General features: G+C 42.6%; 1 protein-coding gene across 1 annotated transcript in view; it reads right to left on the reverse strand.

The window, feature by feature from the left end:
- DNAH8 (dynein axonemal heavy chain 8) overlaps nucleotides 1-16,283 on the reverse strand; it is a 525,323-nt gene that overhangs the window by 445,144 nt on the left and 63,896 nt on the right. The window contains exons 9-10 of the mRNA XM_026649503.1: nucleotides 4,752-4,859; nucleotides 3,308-3,409 (exon numbers count right to left, since the gene is read on the reverse strand). Of these exons, the coding sequence (XP_026505288.1) occupies nucleotides 3,308-3,409; nucleotides 4,752-4,859 (210 nt within the window). The remainder of the gene's footprint in view (nucleotides 1-3,307; nucleotides 3,410-4,751; nucleotides 4,860-16,283) is intronic.

Here is a 16,283-nt window from a genome sequence, read left to right on the forward strand (position 1 = left end):
AATACAAGGAAGGATGCATGACAGAACAATAACCCTCTTGGATGGGCACTTAGTAGCAACTGTCAGCCCTTTTTGATACCAGCAGGAGGGAGGACAGGGTCTGCCATAAAGTCTTAGCAGAATTGAGAAGAGTTTAATTGATAGGAAGAGCCACACCTTTTGGAGCCAAGGTTTACAGTATTTTCAGGAGTTTATGAGGGTTATCTTAAACAACCTTGGCCCATACCCATAATGTGGATGTCACCCACTTCATCAAATCCTGAAAAGTTTTAAAATCCACCAGAGGCAGCAAGTATGTTTCTGGTGTAATCACCTCATCTGGTGAGGATGATGAGATAAGAGGAAGTTGGTCAGTGGTGTCATCCTGTCTCTCGCCTCTTTCAAGATCTCTAAGTGGGACACCTGCTCAGCAGCCATCGGAGGTGCTTCCTATGTAGCAGAAGGTGGAGCAGAGCATGGTGATTTGGATATGAATCAAGAGGCAGACACCAAGCTCATATCTTGAGAGGCATCCTGTGGCCCAGTAGGGTCAGGATGAGAAGTTATAGGGAATCACAGACCAAGGTGATGAACACTAGGCAGAGAAGTCTCTAGATGAATCTCAGTCTTGTCTGAAGGCACATGGGAGCAGTGGACAAGTATCATGTCCTTGCAGTATATCCATGTGATGACTGAGCCGGTGAGTAGCAAGATCTAAATGACATAACAGGTGAAACTGGCCTGCTGCTGCTGGAGTTAGATGAAGATATATTACAGTTCTCTGGAAATTTTGGAGCAGTAGCAGTTTGAGTAAAGGGAGGTAGAAATGTGTGGTACCAGAGATGTAGACAGAAATGTTGTCAGCACCATCATCAGTACTGGAGCCAATGTAGCAAGTACTGATGCAGAAGTAGTTGCCAGTACCAATGACTGTTGAGGAGCATGCAATGGTGGGGGAACCATAAAAGGTATAGTGAGACTACATTCGCTGACATCATTACTGCAACCAATACTGACTGCAGTGGCGAGTCTGGTACTCAGAGACATATTAAATCCTTATCAACTAAGAAAGCTTGAAGATGGTAGGTATAGAGGTAGAATGAAGTGCCCGCAAGTCAGAGTAGATGGTATTGGTGCTGAAATACACAATGCTGATCTCGACAGTGCTGAAGAATTAAATAGCGGAATCGACAGGATCATGTGAGATGAAGAAGGTGCCAGTCTCAAAAGCACCAGAGACATTAGTGCCAGATCTGACAGTGCCACCTCTAACAGTACCAGAGGTCATCGTTGTTCTTATGTTCCCCCCAAGTCCACCAGAGAACTTATAGTTCTGTCTGATGTCTCACCTTTGAGAGCTGAAAAGGAAAACTTCTTTGGTCTTGAGTCTGACTCAGAGGAAATAGCAAGCATCTTTGGTTTCAAGGAAGCATCAGGGGACAAAGATAACCATCTCTTTTCCCCAGTCTCTCCCTTATATGCAGAAGAGGTAGCTGAAAGGTCACTCTTTACGGGGTGGCAGAGATTTCAGCTCTCATGAACAAAGTCATTAGATTCTGAGGAGGGGCACAGTGCCTTCTCTAACAGGTGCTCCATGAGATGAATCTCTCTCATTCTTCGTCCTTGACAGAAAAGACTTACAATTGGAGCACTTATCTTTAACATGTCCCTCTCCTAAAGAAAACAAGCAACTTATTGCCCATCAGTTGCGGGCATTACTTTACAATTTGAAACCTGAAGATCTCTGCATTGTAAACAGAGAGACTCCAGGAGCAACACTCAGGAGGAAAAATGAAAATAATAATATAATTAATTAATTAACACTAAACTAATATTAACTATTAACAGTATCTACAATTATATACAATTTCAACATGTAAAGCTGGCTAGAAAAGACAAAGCTCAAAAAGCAGTGGGGATCTCCAGTACTTGCCATGGGCAGTAAGAAAGAATGAGAGGGAGTCAGGGTAGCCCTGCCCTTTATGCCCTCTGCTGCATCACAAGGACATCCAGGGCACATCCACTACCCCAATGGTATTACTAGAAAAAGTCTCTGACTCAAGTGCATTGGGTACACATACACCTAAAATGGAATGTACATGTGCACAGGCACTCAAAGGAGAGTAAAACCTAGCTGAAGAATTAGAATTATTTAAGTAATGATAAAGAGCAATGAAAATTGAAGTGGAGTGGAGTACTATTAGGTCCCACCTCATTAAATACTCATCATTGATCAAGAAAAGGGGATCAACAGAAGATAAAGGGAAATTCCGGTCTTAACCTGCAAACTGGTTTTCTACATAGGACAAACTTATATTATTATCATGAAACAGGTAGCCCAACCCTCTGGTTGCTAAATTTTGGTGCCCTGCATAGTCCCTCCACCCCCACACATATGCACACTCCCTCTCTCAACCTTTAAGTTCTTTGACTCCTCCCCTTCCTTCCCTCCTCACCGGGTTCTCACCGAATCCTTTTGCTTCTCCCACTAACATTTCTAAAATGTCTGCTTAGTCTGACAAAACTCTGGTTCATGCTATATAGTTTTCTCATCAAAACCATTGACCATCTCCTCTCCAATCTACCCAACATTCAACAGCAAAAGTAATCTTACTTTCCTGCTGCTCTTACCATGTCATTCACTTTCTAATATACTTTTACTGGCTTCTTGTCTCTTTCTACATAAAATCAGAATTCCTCATCATTTTTAAAACTCTCCCTTTACCTACATCTCATTATCACCTATCACCCCAGCACTCTGCCCATTCTTGCTTCATTCCTCTGTTTGTACACTGCTGTCACTCTCGCCTTTGTGCCTTATCTCGTACTGCTCCTGATTCCTGGAATAACATTCCTCCTCCTGTATACTATCCTGTCCCTCTAAATCCTCTCGACTGACATGGCTCTGGTAGTTACTCATTCTGTGCTACTCTCAACTTCTATTTAAAAATATCAGAATTTCTATGATTAGCTCCCTATGCTGTAATGACTTATTTTTACTTGTTTTAAATATCATTCTTTTTCCTTTGTCAGTTGCTTTCATGTTATTTGACTCACTACCTTAGACTGAACACTCTAGATAGTGGGACTGTCTCTTTTTTAAATCCTACAGTATTATATGTTTATTTTAACAGTAATAAATCAGCTTTGAATAATGTATTTAATATGAAATCTGAAAAACTTTATAATACAAAGCAATGCATACTTTTATAATAAAAATGATGGACTTTAGGGCAGTCCTACAAGCAGGTGCTTACTAGATTAAATAAAAACCCAGATCAGAAGGTGATCTGAAGCAGTGAAAACAACAAAATACCACTATACAAACCTGAATTTTTTTAATTACTACAGGTGTATCCTGGTCCCATACACGAGATAAACCACCATCAGTAATATATGCCTTACATGCTGTAACCATTTGATTTGTAACCTAGTACATATAAATGAAAAACAAACTTTGTTAATGATCTCCAAAATTTTGTTTTTATTACACCTTGAAAAAAACAAATTATATACCTGCAATTGGAACTTTTCAATCACATTTACATAAAATGTCCTAACATATGTGATTTAAGGACAACAGTACAGTATTTTAGATACTTCTAGATCCTGATATAATATTTGAACAAGTCTCAGGCATAAAAGGAAAAGATGTTTGCTCATAATTCTGCTTCTCAAGAGAACACTCTAACAGGATTCTCACTCCTGGATCTTAGTTTCCCACCATGAGACAAGCAGAATTACCAAAGTTCTGAGAATTTTTACCCATGTGGTAGTTGTGGAGTACGTGAGCCAGGACCTCCACTAGAAGTCATAAATCATTCCCACAGGTGTGTTTATCTATCTACACACACCATACCCACACCCACACATATGTGTAAAATATATAGATACTCACAGAATGTCACTAGCAAAAACTCAAGAACAGAAGACACCATGTTTGTTGTATATTTTAAACATACATACACAGAGGCTACCCAGTGTTCCAACTAGAAATGGCTGCATCTGTGGGTGCAGGGTGCATCCATGGGTGAAGGGCAATGTCCTGAGAAAACAAATGTGATGTCTTCTCTGCTTGAGTTTTGGCTAGTAAAACTCAGAAGTTCTGGATGGAGTGTTCTAGGCCACTACCTGTTTAGAGAGACTAGAAGCCAGGGCTCTGGGTCTCCACAAAGAAAGAGTTTGAGAAAAGTTTTGGAATAACCCTGTGAACGAACCTGGGAAAAGCCCTAGAGAGTCTGTAATGTATCCTGACAAGGGGGTATCATTTGGCCAGACATAGACAAGTTCTGAGAGAGAAGTTAGAGGACAGTAGCAGACCTATAGGATAAGAAGTAGAGAGCATTCATGCTTGGACCTGCCACCTATTTTGTCCATCATAGAGTTCTTGGAAAAAGGAGGGTAGGAACTCCACTTTTACTCTGCTTCAGTTCCTTCTCTTTTTGCATGTTCAATAGTATTTGCGGAGCAAGGTACTACTAAATATAAAGATGACATAATCTAGACCTTTGTGAGACTATATAAAATACTATGAGAAACAAATTGCAATTGCAATGCCTGATGTTTTCTTTATGCTTGATTTGTTTTATAGCATGAAAACAGAAGTGTTATATATTTAGTAGTGGGCATCACAGCTTTATAAAATCCTTACCACTTTTCACCAAGATATCCTGCTGATTGAAGTAAAACAAGAGTTTCTGCAATGTCATATTCAGAGCTGTTTGCTTTCATCACAGTTTATATAAATGAAGCCTGGATATTAATGTGCTTACCTTTATAAACAATGATGTCATTCTCTCTGAAGTATTGTAATACCTTGAAACACTGTGAATCATTCTTATAGCATTAATTAAATTTTGTATTCCATGTGCCATAGACACCTAAAATAAAGAAATTTTTAAGAAAATTATGTGAGCTTCTTCCCCTTACCAAGTTTCCTATTCACAACTTTTAAATTACATTTTTCTTCAAATCACATCTATCAGTCTTGAAGAACTTGTCACATATTGCACAGAAGTCAGCATTTAGTACTGCAGGCACAGCATGCTGAAGAATCAGAGAGGGCAGTGCAGAACAGGGAAGAAAATTGGCAGCGTGTGACCTCCAAAAGAAGAAAGAGGAGACCCCATGTACCCCCAGTGCAGATAGAAGTAAGAAACCATTTTCAGGCTCCCTGCACAGGTACTACACTGGAGAATGGTTTGGAAGAGTCATCTGAGGGAAGGGATCAGAAGGAGGCCCCATCGACCAGAAGGCATGGGATGCATTGTCCTAGGGATAGGGGTTCCACGACCACCACTCCCAAGAGGAAGACATGGGCGGTGGTGGTCGGGGACTCCCTCCTAAGGGGGACAGAGTCATCCATCTGCCATCCAGACCGGGAAACTCAAGAAGTGTGCAGCTTGCCTGGAGCTAGAATTCAGGATACGATGGACTGTCTGCCAAGACTGATAAAGCCCTCAGACTGCTACCCCTTGTTACTTCTCCACTTGGGCACCAATGATACTGCCAAGAATGACCTCGAGCAGGTCACTGCACACTATGTGGCTCTGGGAAGAAGGATAAAGGAGTTTGAGGCGCAAGTCATGTTCTCGTTCATCCTCCCTGTTGAAGGAAAAGGCCCAGGTGTTATGATTATAAGAAGCACCCAGGACCTTTTTTCAGAGGAAAAGGCAATATGCCACATCTATTGGAGATACAACAATTAGCATATGCATTCAATATCACACACACACACACACACACACACACACACTGTCCCGCCAGTCGATGTTATAGTTACCAGTCCAGAGTCTGGAGCAACCTAGTGACCAGCTACGCTACGCTGATCGCGGGTAGGGAGGAGCCAGGTTCTAATGGTCACGACACAATGCTCCAGGGAAATCTTGGGAGGACGAACCCAAAGTTTCATAGCAAAGCACCCTGTTCACATAGTGATCTTCCTTCATTGGGACCAATGAGTTTTGCACCGTCATGCTATAATCAATCGCCATTTGATGAGTGCTTGTTTTCTTAAATTGTTCTTATTCTTTATCTTGTTCTTTCATCAGTCTCTCAGGGAGTTACCCCATGCTGGTTTTTATCACGGCTATTTTGTCCCCATTGATAGGTGCCTGCCTTCTCTTTTAGAATCGTCAATCTGTCCTCCTCTGACATCTCAATAGGGGTGTGTTGCAATCTCCTGGCACCGTTATGCCTGTCCTCAATTCTTCCCTGGAACATCTGGTCCGATGATGGCCTTCACACTTATCTTCTAACACACACATTCCTCATTCACACACAAAACAGGATTGATTTACACAGAACATTTGAACAGGAACATCAAATTGCAATGCAGGAGAAAACAATCATTGCATTCTTTTACTTATTTCAAAATGCTAATATTTAACCTACAACAAAGTGGTGACCCTAAAGGTCTATTACTGCCTTGAAATCAGCTTCAGAAACAAGATTCTGGCTGATGCATCTTTACCAATAGCACACTAGGCCATTCCTTTCTGCTTTCAGAAAGGGTGGCTGGCAGAATATGGTCAAATCATACATCAATACATTTAATACATGCTACATTATTATTCTTTAAAAAGCAACAGAGGGTCCTGTGGCACCTTTAAGACTAACAGAAGTATTGGGAGCATAAGCTTTCGTGGGTAAGAACCTCACTTCTTCAGATTATTATTCTTTATCCTTCATTCTAATTTATACAAAACACAAACATAAAATCCTACTACTACACAGGTAGGGACCATCAAATTGTGGAAGTAAATGCATGGTTACACAGGTGGTACTGGAGAGAGGGCTTTGGATTCTTCGACCATGGGATGTTGTTCCAGAAAGAAGGATTGCTAGGAAGAGATGGGATCCACCTAACGAAGAGAGGGAAGAGCATCTTCGCAGGCAGGCTTGCTAACCTAGTGAGGAGGGCTTTAAACTAAGTTCACCAGGGGATGGTCATCTCCCAGGCATCCCCTTTCTCACTAGAGTCCTGCTGTGTGGTGGTCTGTCCTTAGTGACTCAGCCCTCCATTTGGGTCATACATTCAAGTACATCCCTTTTCGGGTATACATAAAGAGTCCAATAATGTGGAAATCTTCAGAAGTCAGCAAGGGTTTCAGGGCTTCCTCCATGGGTCAAGATCTTGGGGCTCCATCTTGACAAACATGGCACATCCTGTACAGGTCACAACAGCTTATTGCTCGCTATCCATATTGTCTTCTTCTAAGAGCCCCTTCAGATGTTGTATTTACTGCTCACAGAAGCCATAGCTCCTCTTGGATGGTTCCCAGGCAAACTCCCTCTGTTGGCCTCTCCTCTGTTCGCCGCTCACTCGGTACCACAGAAGAGTGTCTATGGTACTTTGTCTGTACCGATGGTTAAGAAGGTGCTGAGCATTCCCTAGATGAGAGTTTTGTTGCACCCAGTACCGAAAGTTTTGTCGGTGCCACTCTTTTAGAGATGGTACAGTAATTGTCTTTCCCTGGGTACTGGGACCACAGGTCTCCAGGGTACGAGAACTCATGGGTACCATGGGCTCACTTGGTACTGCAGAGGAGTGTCTGTGGTACACTGTCAGTACTGATGATTGAGTACCTAGATAGGAGTTTGTCGCACCTGGGACCAAATTTTTCTCTGTGTCACTCTTTTAGAGATGGTACGATAATTGTCTGTCTCCTTAGGGGGCGATACTGTTGCCTCAGAGCCTGACTGCCTGAGCCCCCCGGTTTCTCCATGTGGTGCAGAAGGTGCAGCTGAGATCATAGCGGAGGCCCCTTTCTGGGTACCATGCTTCAGAGCTGCTGGTGCCCTCGGTTCCGAGGTGGCTGCACTGGGGAGCCCCTCTGCCTGGTCAATTACTCGGAGCTCATGTGTTTCCGGTGCCATCAGTACCGAGGTGGCGGCACTGGGGAACCCCTCTGCCTGGCCAATGTCTGGGAGCCCTTTACAGGGGCAGTCTGCTGGGTTGTTGGTTTTTTTCACGACTCTATCCCCTTTGAAGTTAAAGGCTCTGGGGATGATCCAGGGTCAGCACCGGAGTCCCCTGGAGACTGAAGTGCCTTCTCCATAAGGAGTTTTAACTTCAACTCCCAGTTCCTGCGAGACTGCCATTTTAGCTGTGGCAGGTGAAGCACTTCTGTGAGACTCTCCCAGGCACCTAGGGTGACCAGATAGCAAGGGTGAAAAATCAGGACGGGGTGAGGGGTAATAGGCACCTATATAAGAAAAAGCCCCAAATATCGGGACTGTCCCTATAAAGTCAGGACATCTGGTCACCCTACAGGCACCAGATACAGTGAGCATGTCTGGCCATTACAGGAATCAACTTCTTGCAGGAGAGGCATCTCTTGGAGTAGGGAGAGCTGGGCATGCCACTAGGCGGGGGCCTATCATCCTCTAACAATGAGGAATGTCTCTTCTCCTTTTCCTCTTTTTTTTTTAAACTGAAAAAACGTAGAGTCTACTAAACATCGTCGGGGGTGAGGGGAATGCCCCCAGACAGGGCAGGAAATGTAAACTAAAGTTCTTTCTTTCTTTGTCTTCTTTTTTTCCCTTTAATCCCAACAGAATAAAAAAAAAAGGAAACACTAACTATTGAGGAGAACAAAAGAAACAAAAACAACTACTACTTATGCTAATGACACAGATAAGGAAGGGACAAACTCGCTCGTTGGAGACCAAAGGCGGTTGAGAAGGAAGTGAGAGGGGTTCACCGGTGCAGTGCTAGATAGCCTCGAGGCAGACCAGAAGGAGGGAGAGAACATCACAGCTTAATGGACACTGCTACCAAAAATCTCCGATTAGAGGCGCAGGGACACACATACACCTACAGTGGAGCACCCATTGGAACATTACTCTAAGAAGAAACTCCAAGTCTTTAGATGGGACATAATATTTTTATCAGCCCTTTTTGAGGTGGACAGTATCATTACTGGGGTGTGCTAGATTACTCTGCAGGATCCAACAGAACCTCATTAATCAGTAGCACAATTCGAGCAGATGATGCTGTATTCAAAATGACTAGCAGTTTACGTTGTGACTCCTTAACTTCTTCAAGTGGTATTTCTAAGGAATCCTCTGTCCTTATAATGAAGTCCTGAAACCACTTGAAATTCTCAGTCAACTATGAGGGAGGAGGCATGACTGCTTCATCTGGGGATGAAGAAGAGATGTTAGTTAACAGAGTGACTTCCTTATTTGCTCTAGCCTCCTGTTTCTCAAAAGTCTCCTCTCATGGTTCAGGCCTTCGTGGGAGAGAGAATGGAGGAGATTTTCTACTTTTATTGTGCTGAAGAATAAGGCTCGGTGTTCTAGAAAATTGTTGATGGTATGCCACCCAGGGGTCCCAATATGGCCATTGCGGGGGGCCCATATGGTACAGAAGGAAGCATCCAAATATACTCAGACCATTGGGATGGAGCCTGAGAATGTCTTTTTCAAGTGTGTTCTTTCTTCTTAGAAGTCTCTGTGGAAAATACTCCTCTGATAATGCGGAGGGGAGCCTTGAATAGATATCCAATAAGCCAAAGAAAAATCCCCATCATCTCTCTCTAAAGGTGGAGCACAGTAGAAAATGGGGGAGACTCCATTGGTACCAAGTGAATGTTTGGAGACATAGAGGCCCTCAGTACCAAGAACAGATCAGTACCAAAGAAAGGAGAATCAGGCATCTCTGTCATAGTTATGTCCCTTGAAAATCTGAATTCTTGCGGTACTCATATGGTGATTATTACCAAGGTGGCAGCCTGAGCAGAGGTGACTGTAGAAGAGAGAGTGAACATTGCTCTGGAGTTCAAGCACTCTGAGGAATGTACCATGCTAGATGATTGTTTGGTCTTCTGAGGTACTCAGATGTTAAATACTGAGAGCTGGGCTGACTTTACTGGTACTGTACCCCCCAAATTTGACATTTATGCGTGCATCCCAGAATTTGACAGTACTGCAGTCAGTTATCTTGTGTGTTCCGCTACTGCCAGCTAAACATCACACAGCTAGAAATAGAGAGACAAGGCCACGCACCTGAATGTTTGTAGTTTTGCTATCAGAATGGGACGTTGGGCCAGGGAGTTAAGGTTCCATGAAAACAGAAGGAATGTTTGGACAGCTTTGGTTTTAGGTGCCTCTGACATGTAAGTTTTATTGTTGTTATTGCTTTATTGTTGTAATGCTTTGCTGATAAGGAGAATAATTAATTGTTAATACCTGTTGCAGAGAAAATTATTAGCCTATTGGGGCTATTATGAATTATGTGCTTTGTTCAGAGAAAATTTACAAAAAGTTTAGCTAGAAAGTGTGCTTAGGAGCAGTCTGAGGAAGCTTTCTTTGGGCAAGGATCTGACACCTAAGTTCCTCAGCAGATAGACAGAAAGAAGGGCCCTCCAGAAGCCTGGCAGTTGATTCCTCGATTTCAGACTTGTTGGGTAACTATAAATGTTTGGAATGCTGTCAACCTATTGCTACCGTGTGAGAATGTGTGTGTATGTGTGCGTGCGCATCCTTAAGACCTAATAAAAAAAAAGTTTTAGGTAAAAAGCATTTTGGTTTGTATCAATCATATATCAGATGGAGGAACTATGTCCCCACTGATTTATTCCTGACACCACCTGGAGAAAACAGTAAAGTTGCCAGTGCTTTGGGTTCTGAAAACTCTGGGTAATAGTACCCTCTTAGAAGAGGAAGTTGTCTTCTTTGTTGCCTCAATCCCCTGATGATACTGATAACCTTTCAAAGCCAAAATCCTTAGGTTCTCTGGGTTCAGTGGTGCTGCTAGTACCTGAGGAACCTGCAGTCTCATTGGTATCGAGTTGGGAACTAGTGGGCGTCAATGTAGCTGTCTCAATCGATGACCAGTATTTCTTTGAAGACATTTCCTGACCTGAGGAACCTTAACTCATTTTCCTAGAGTCCTTCTCAAAAAATTCTTGAGTTTTCCTCTTAGAAGATCTGGGAGATTGCTGTGCTGAAATGGGTGAGGTGCTCAACTTGCTCACAAACCAGTGTATGTGGGAGAGGGGGTCCCATGGCTTGGGTCAGAAGCAGGATAGCGGGAGCTCTCCATCATGAGGAGATGTGAATTGATCTCCCAGTTTGTTCTGCCTCTCAATTTTAAAAACAGACAAAAGTTACACTTTTGGGGGACATGTGATTCCTCAAGGCAACAGATGCAACAGCAGTGCCCATCATTCACTGGGAAAGCCTCATGGCATGAAAAGCAACATTTAAACCTCAGAGAGCCAGGCATACACTCCTAGTAACATAATGTTCCCCCAAAGGAAGAAACTGGAAAGACACAGGCGCTTACAAACTTTATTTATTTATTTTATTTACTAACTACTACTATAATTAAACTTAGTAAAACTATGCAAAAAAAAAAAGTTAACGTAAGTTGAACTGAGACACCATCTCAGGCTGAGGTGGTTGACAAGGAACGGAGGACAGTTCGCTCACACAGCTCTATATAGCCTCAGTGCAGAGCATGAGACTGTGTTGAATGCATGCATGGGCCGGATGAGCACCTCTACCTAAAATCTATGATTGAATGCACATGGGGCACATTCACACTTGAAGTGGAGCATCCATAGGGACATTACTCAAAAAAATAGAAGTTGTACAGTGGCATTTGTCAGCATCTTGCTGAGATGGGAATACCTAGCACAAGAACTTTATGCAAATTAAAAATGAAATGCCTGAACGTGTCATCTCAGAATGCTAAGGACTGCAACAAAATCTCTGGGACCGTGTTTAAAAAATGTTCTTCTTATGACAAGGTAGACAGGGTGATGAAACATTGTCTTACCACCAAGTCAAATGAAGTATTTGACCATATCAAAGCACCTTATATCATCCAGTTTTCAATTTTTCCAAAGCAAAGACTTTGCAGAAATCCTTGCAGCAGACTAAAAGACCTAACAGGGTGAATCCCTTTCAAAGACTGCATACTGGACTTAATTTTGATTTTCTTGGGAAAATGAAAGTCTGTCTCCAGATTTGTCAAAATACATTCCCAGGTGATTCATGGAACAAATTAAAGATAAAGAGCTTTTCTTAGAGTTAATTTCAAGCCCTACACAATGGAAGTGGTAAAAAACAAAATGTATTATAGATCTGGCTTTCTCCTCTTAGTCAAATCAGCCAGTCTAAGATAAGACACTATAACCAGACCTTCTCTCCTTTAGTTCTACAGCTAATACACATCCATTTTAGTGAAAATTCTGTGCCAGACACAGAATAGGAGGTGAGAAATCTTAAGGGTGATCCAAAAATACTGCTGGCAACACTCTTCCATTAATACACACACATAAGCATTTTGAAGGACCGCAAATGTCAAGAAGCATCCTAGATGGATGATCAAATTTTGTTTTTAATTTCTTTATGTTGAAGTGCTTTTTGAGGATGAACTGCCTCAGCCATTTCAGATCTAGGATATACCTAAATCCCTTTGGCTTCTTGGATATCATTAAATAAAGTAAACACTGAGAAAACAGCTCTGAGATGGGGATAGGGTTGTCTGCTTTTATGTTTTCTTGCAGGTATTTTGTCCTTCACTCTGGAAATTTTCTCTTGAATAGTGGTTAGTTGGTGTAAAAGCTTCCTGAGTACTGAGTTGAAGATATTCAAATTTTGTGTTATTTTTTCTGAATCACTAAGATGTCTCATTTTATTCTAAATAAATGAATCTGATGTTTCTCCAAAGAATGGAAGCAGTTTTCAGAGAGGACGAGAAAGCATTGGGGAGTCCCAAATCAATCTTTATCCTGATCGTTGTTGGGATCACCATTTCTACGATGAGAAACAAAAGGAATAATTGAGGGTATGCTTTCTCCTAAGTATTTTATATCTGGAGGGAGAGCTGTAACGGCGATCCTGCCAGGTGATTTCTCCCAAATACATGCAACTCACCACTCTACAAGAATGACAAACTTCTGAAATATGGGACAGTAAACTAGGGGGAACTAATATTGTAAATAGGGGAAGGAGATTTTTTGGAGAAAGGCCTGGTGGCATAAAAACACTCTTGCTATCACAAAGGCCATTTTAAAGCATGCAGTAAATCTCTTCAGATTCCATCAAACTGGAAGGAAGGCCTTAATTTCTTGGTGCAGAGTCCTTCATCCTCTAAATATGAATCATGCTCTAGAGAACCAGGTGCTCTTTAGCTACTGGTTTCATTCCTTTCTTTTTCCTCTTTCTGATAGAAAGGAAACTAGGTTTGGGGTTCATTTAAGGCCCTGATTCAACAAATACTTAGGCACATTCTCAAATTTACACACAATAGTAATCCCCTATAACTACAACTGGGACTAGTGAATTCTTAAAGGTAAGTATGTGCTTAAGTACTTTGTTGAATCAGGGCCTCGGAGTCTTAAACCCTAGCCCTCTGATATTGATATTTGAAAGAATTTCTTGAAATTCCTGGTGTGAAATTCCACTTGCTCCTAAATATTTTAAAATCATCTCTTTCCCTGTAATGAATAATCTTTAAGGATATTCCTGTCAAGCATAGCATACCTAATTAAGAAAGAGTAAATTTTAGATTGAATAGCAAGAAGAAAACTGCCTAGCAAAGATTTTAGATAGTGGAACAATCACCCATAGAAGGTGGAAATTGCAGCACATGGGACATCTAAAACTATCATAGACTTACCTAAGAACTACAGTTAATTATTATATAATAATAATTAATGGAGATATCCCATCTCCTAGAACTGGAAGGGACCTTGAAAGGTCATCAAGTCCAGCCCCCTGCCTTCACTAGGAGGACCAAGTACTGATTCTGCCCCACATCCCCAAGTGGCCCCCTCAAGGATTGAACTCACAACCCTGGGTTTACCAGGCCCACACTCAAACCACTGAGCTATCCCTCCCCCTTTAATTCTTATTCTTGTCAACTGTTCAGAATAGGCCACTTCCACCTTGATTGAATTGCTACCACTGACCCCCCCACACACTTGGTAGGGCAACTCCCATCTTTTCATGTGCTATACTATATATACTGCTTACTGTATTTTTCACTCCATACATCTGATGAAGTGGGTTCTAGCCCACGAAAGCTTATGCCCAAATAAATTTGTTAGTCTCTAAGGTGCCACAAGGACTCCTCGTTGTTTTTGCTGATACAGACTAACCCGGCTACCACGCTGAAATCTACTCTAGAACAGTGTAATGGGGTATACAAAACACCACACTAGGCAATTTAGGGTTAATGAGTTAATGTGGGCTCAGGTGGCCCCACCCCACCACACCTATGAGAGATGTCGGACCTGGAGGAAAGAGCTCAAAAGGGGGAAAACCCAGCACATTTGGTGGCAGACCAAGGAGGAAAGCAGACCTCCAGTCCTCAGCCCCTGGAGAGAGGGCTGACAAGGCAGGGGCTCCTCTGATGCCTGCTGCCCACTAGCCTCTCCTTGAAACAAGGGAGGGTCTGATCCTGACTCAGTTTTTGAGGTGACTATTCCTCTATATTTGCCTGTGAACTTAGTTGGGGGCTGCAGCTCAACAAGAGCTCTTTGAAGGAAAAGAATCTTACCACAGTCATGGGATAATTCATTTGTGTTAATTCCCCTTCTTCAGTTCACTGACAACGCTGGAAGGGGTGGACTATCTCAGCCCTCTGGCTGAGCCCCTTCTGAGTGGAACTGGCATGGGAAAACACCCAGCCATCACAGATCAGAGGCCTGAGTGAGTGCTGGGGCCAAGCCCAGGGCCTAACAGGCACCCTGGGGAAGAAACCCCAGTGACAAACAATCTAGATCTCATGTTCACATGTACCTGTGAATTTGAAGGCAAGATACTTGGCACCACTTGGTGATTCTCTGTGGTGCAGAGGGAAGATTGCTCACTGTTAATCCTGTTTGCGGCAGTTCTCATTTGTCCCATTCCATACAGCAAAACCCCTTAATAGTAACACTATGGCTCCACCAAACAGGAGGCAAAGATCTGTCAATCCTAGATAGTATATAAGCCTCAATTCACCCACTTCCTCTCAGTGAAAACTTAAAAGGAAGCAAAACAGCAAGTTACTTAGAAGAAAATACTTAAAGCAACACTCCCTGAAGGGAGGAAGGAGGGATATCACATGAGAGAACAGAGAACTATGATAAACAGGATTAAGAGTGATTTCAGAGTAGCAGCCGTGTTTACAGACATTGAATCTATCTCCCCATGTAAGTACTCTCACACTTCTTATCAACCTGTCTGTACTGGGCTATCTTGATTATCACTTCAAAAGTTTTTTTTTTTCCCTCTTACTTAATTAGCCTCTCAGGCTACGTCTACACTACCCGCCTGAATCGGCGGGTAGAAATCGATCTCTCGGGGATCGAATTATCGCGTCTCGTCGGGATGCGACATTCGATCCCCGAATCGGCGCTTGTACACCACCAGGGCAGGTAGGAGTAAGTGCCGTCGACGGGGGAGCCGCGGAGGTCGATTTGCCGCCGTCCTCACAGCGGGGTAAGTCAGCTCCGATACGTCGAATTCAGCTACGCTATTCGCGTAGCTGAATTTGCGTATCTTAAATCGACCCCCCCCCCCGTAGTGAGGACGTAGCCTCAGAGTTGGTAAGACAACTCCCACCTGTTCATGCTCTCTGTATGTGTGTGTATATATATCTCCTCAATATATGTTCCATTCTATGCATCCGAAGAAGTGGGATGTAGCCCACGAAAACTTATGCTCAAATAAATTTGTTAGTCTCTAAGGTGCCACAAGTACTCCTGTTCTTTTTGAGGATTAAGAGTGAGTAACTTTCCCTTGTTGTGCCTCCTTTTCCCATTCTCCCTGGTAACAAGCAGTTGGACAAACCCCCCTCTAATGGTGGCATGGAAGAAACTGAATTTTATACATGGACTGACCAGCTTCCATACTTGCTGTCTGAGGAAGAGGGAAACCAGACACCACAAACTGTATGAGAAAGAAGACTGGTTAGGGTGCGAGCCTGCAACTTTGGAGACTCAGGTTCAATTCCCTACTCTGCCAAAAACTTCCTGTGTGACCTCAGACAAGCTGGTTTCCAATCTGTACAATGCAGATATTTCCCTACCTCACAGAGGTATTATGAGGTGCTCAAAGATGACAATATTGGAGGCTGTACAAATACCTTAGCTGACATATCCTCCCAACTGGAAAATAAAGTCAGAGAGGCAAAGCTGTGAATTTCAATAAAATTGCTTGGGTGTGAGAATCTTATTCATTGCCAGACTAACTGAGGGGACTGAATCAAACATGATGAATATATTTTTTTAGTAGCAGACTTGTGGATCTTCTAGAATCACTTGCTATTTCTTTTTTGTCCATGTTAACTGAAAGGAGTG

Source organism: Terrapene carolina, unplaced genomic scaffold (assembly GCF_002925995.2).
Source record: "Terrapene carolina triunguis isolate 2854851 unplaced genomic scaffold, T_m_triunguis-2.0 Scaffold85, whole genome shotgun sequence".
Taxonomy (NCBI): Eukaryota; Metazoa; Chordata; order Testudines; family Emydidae; genus Terrapene; species Terrapene triunguis.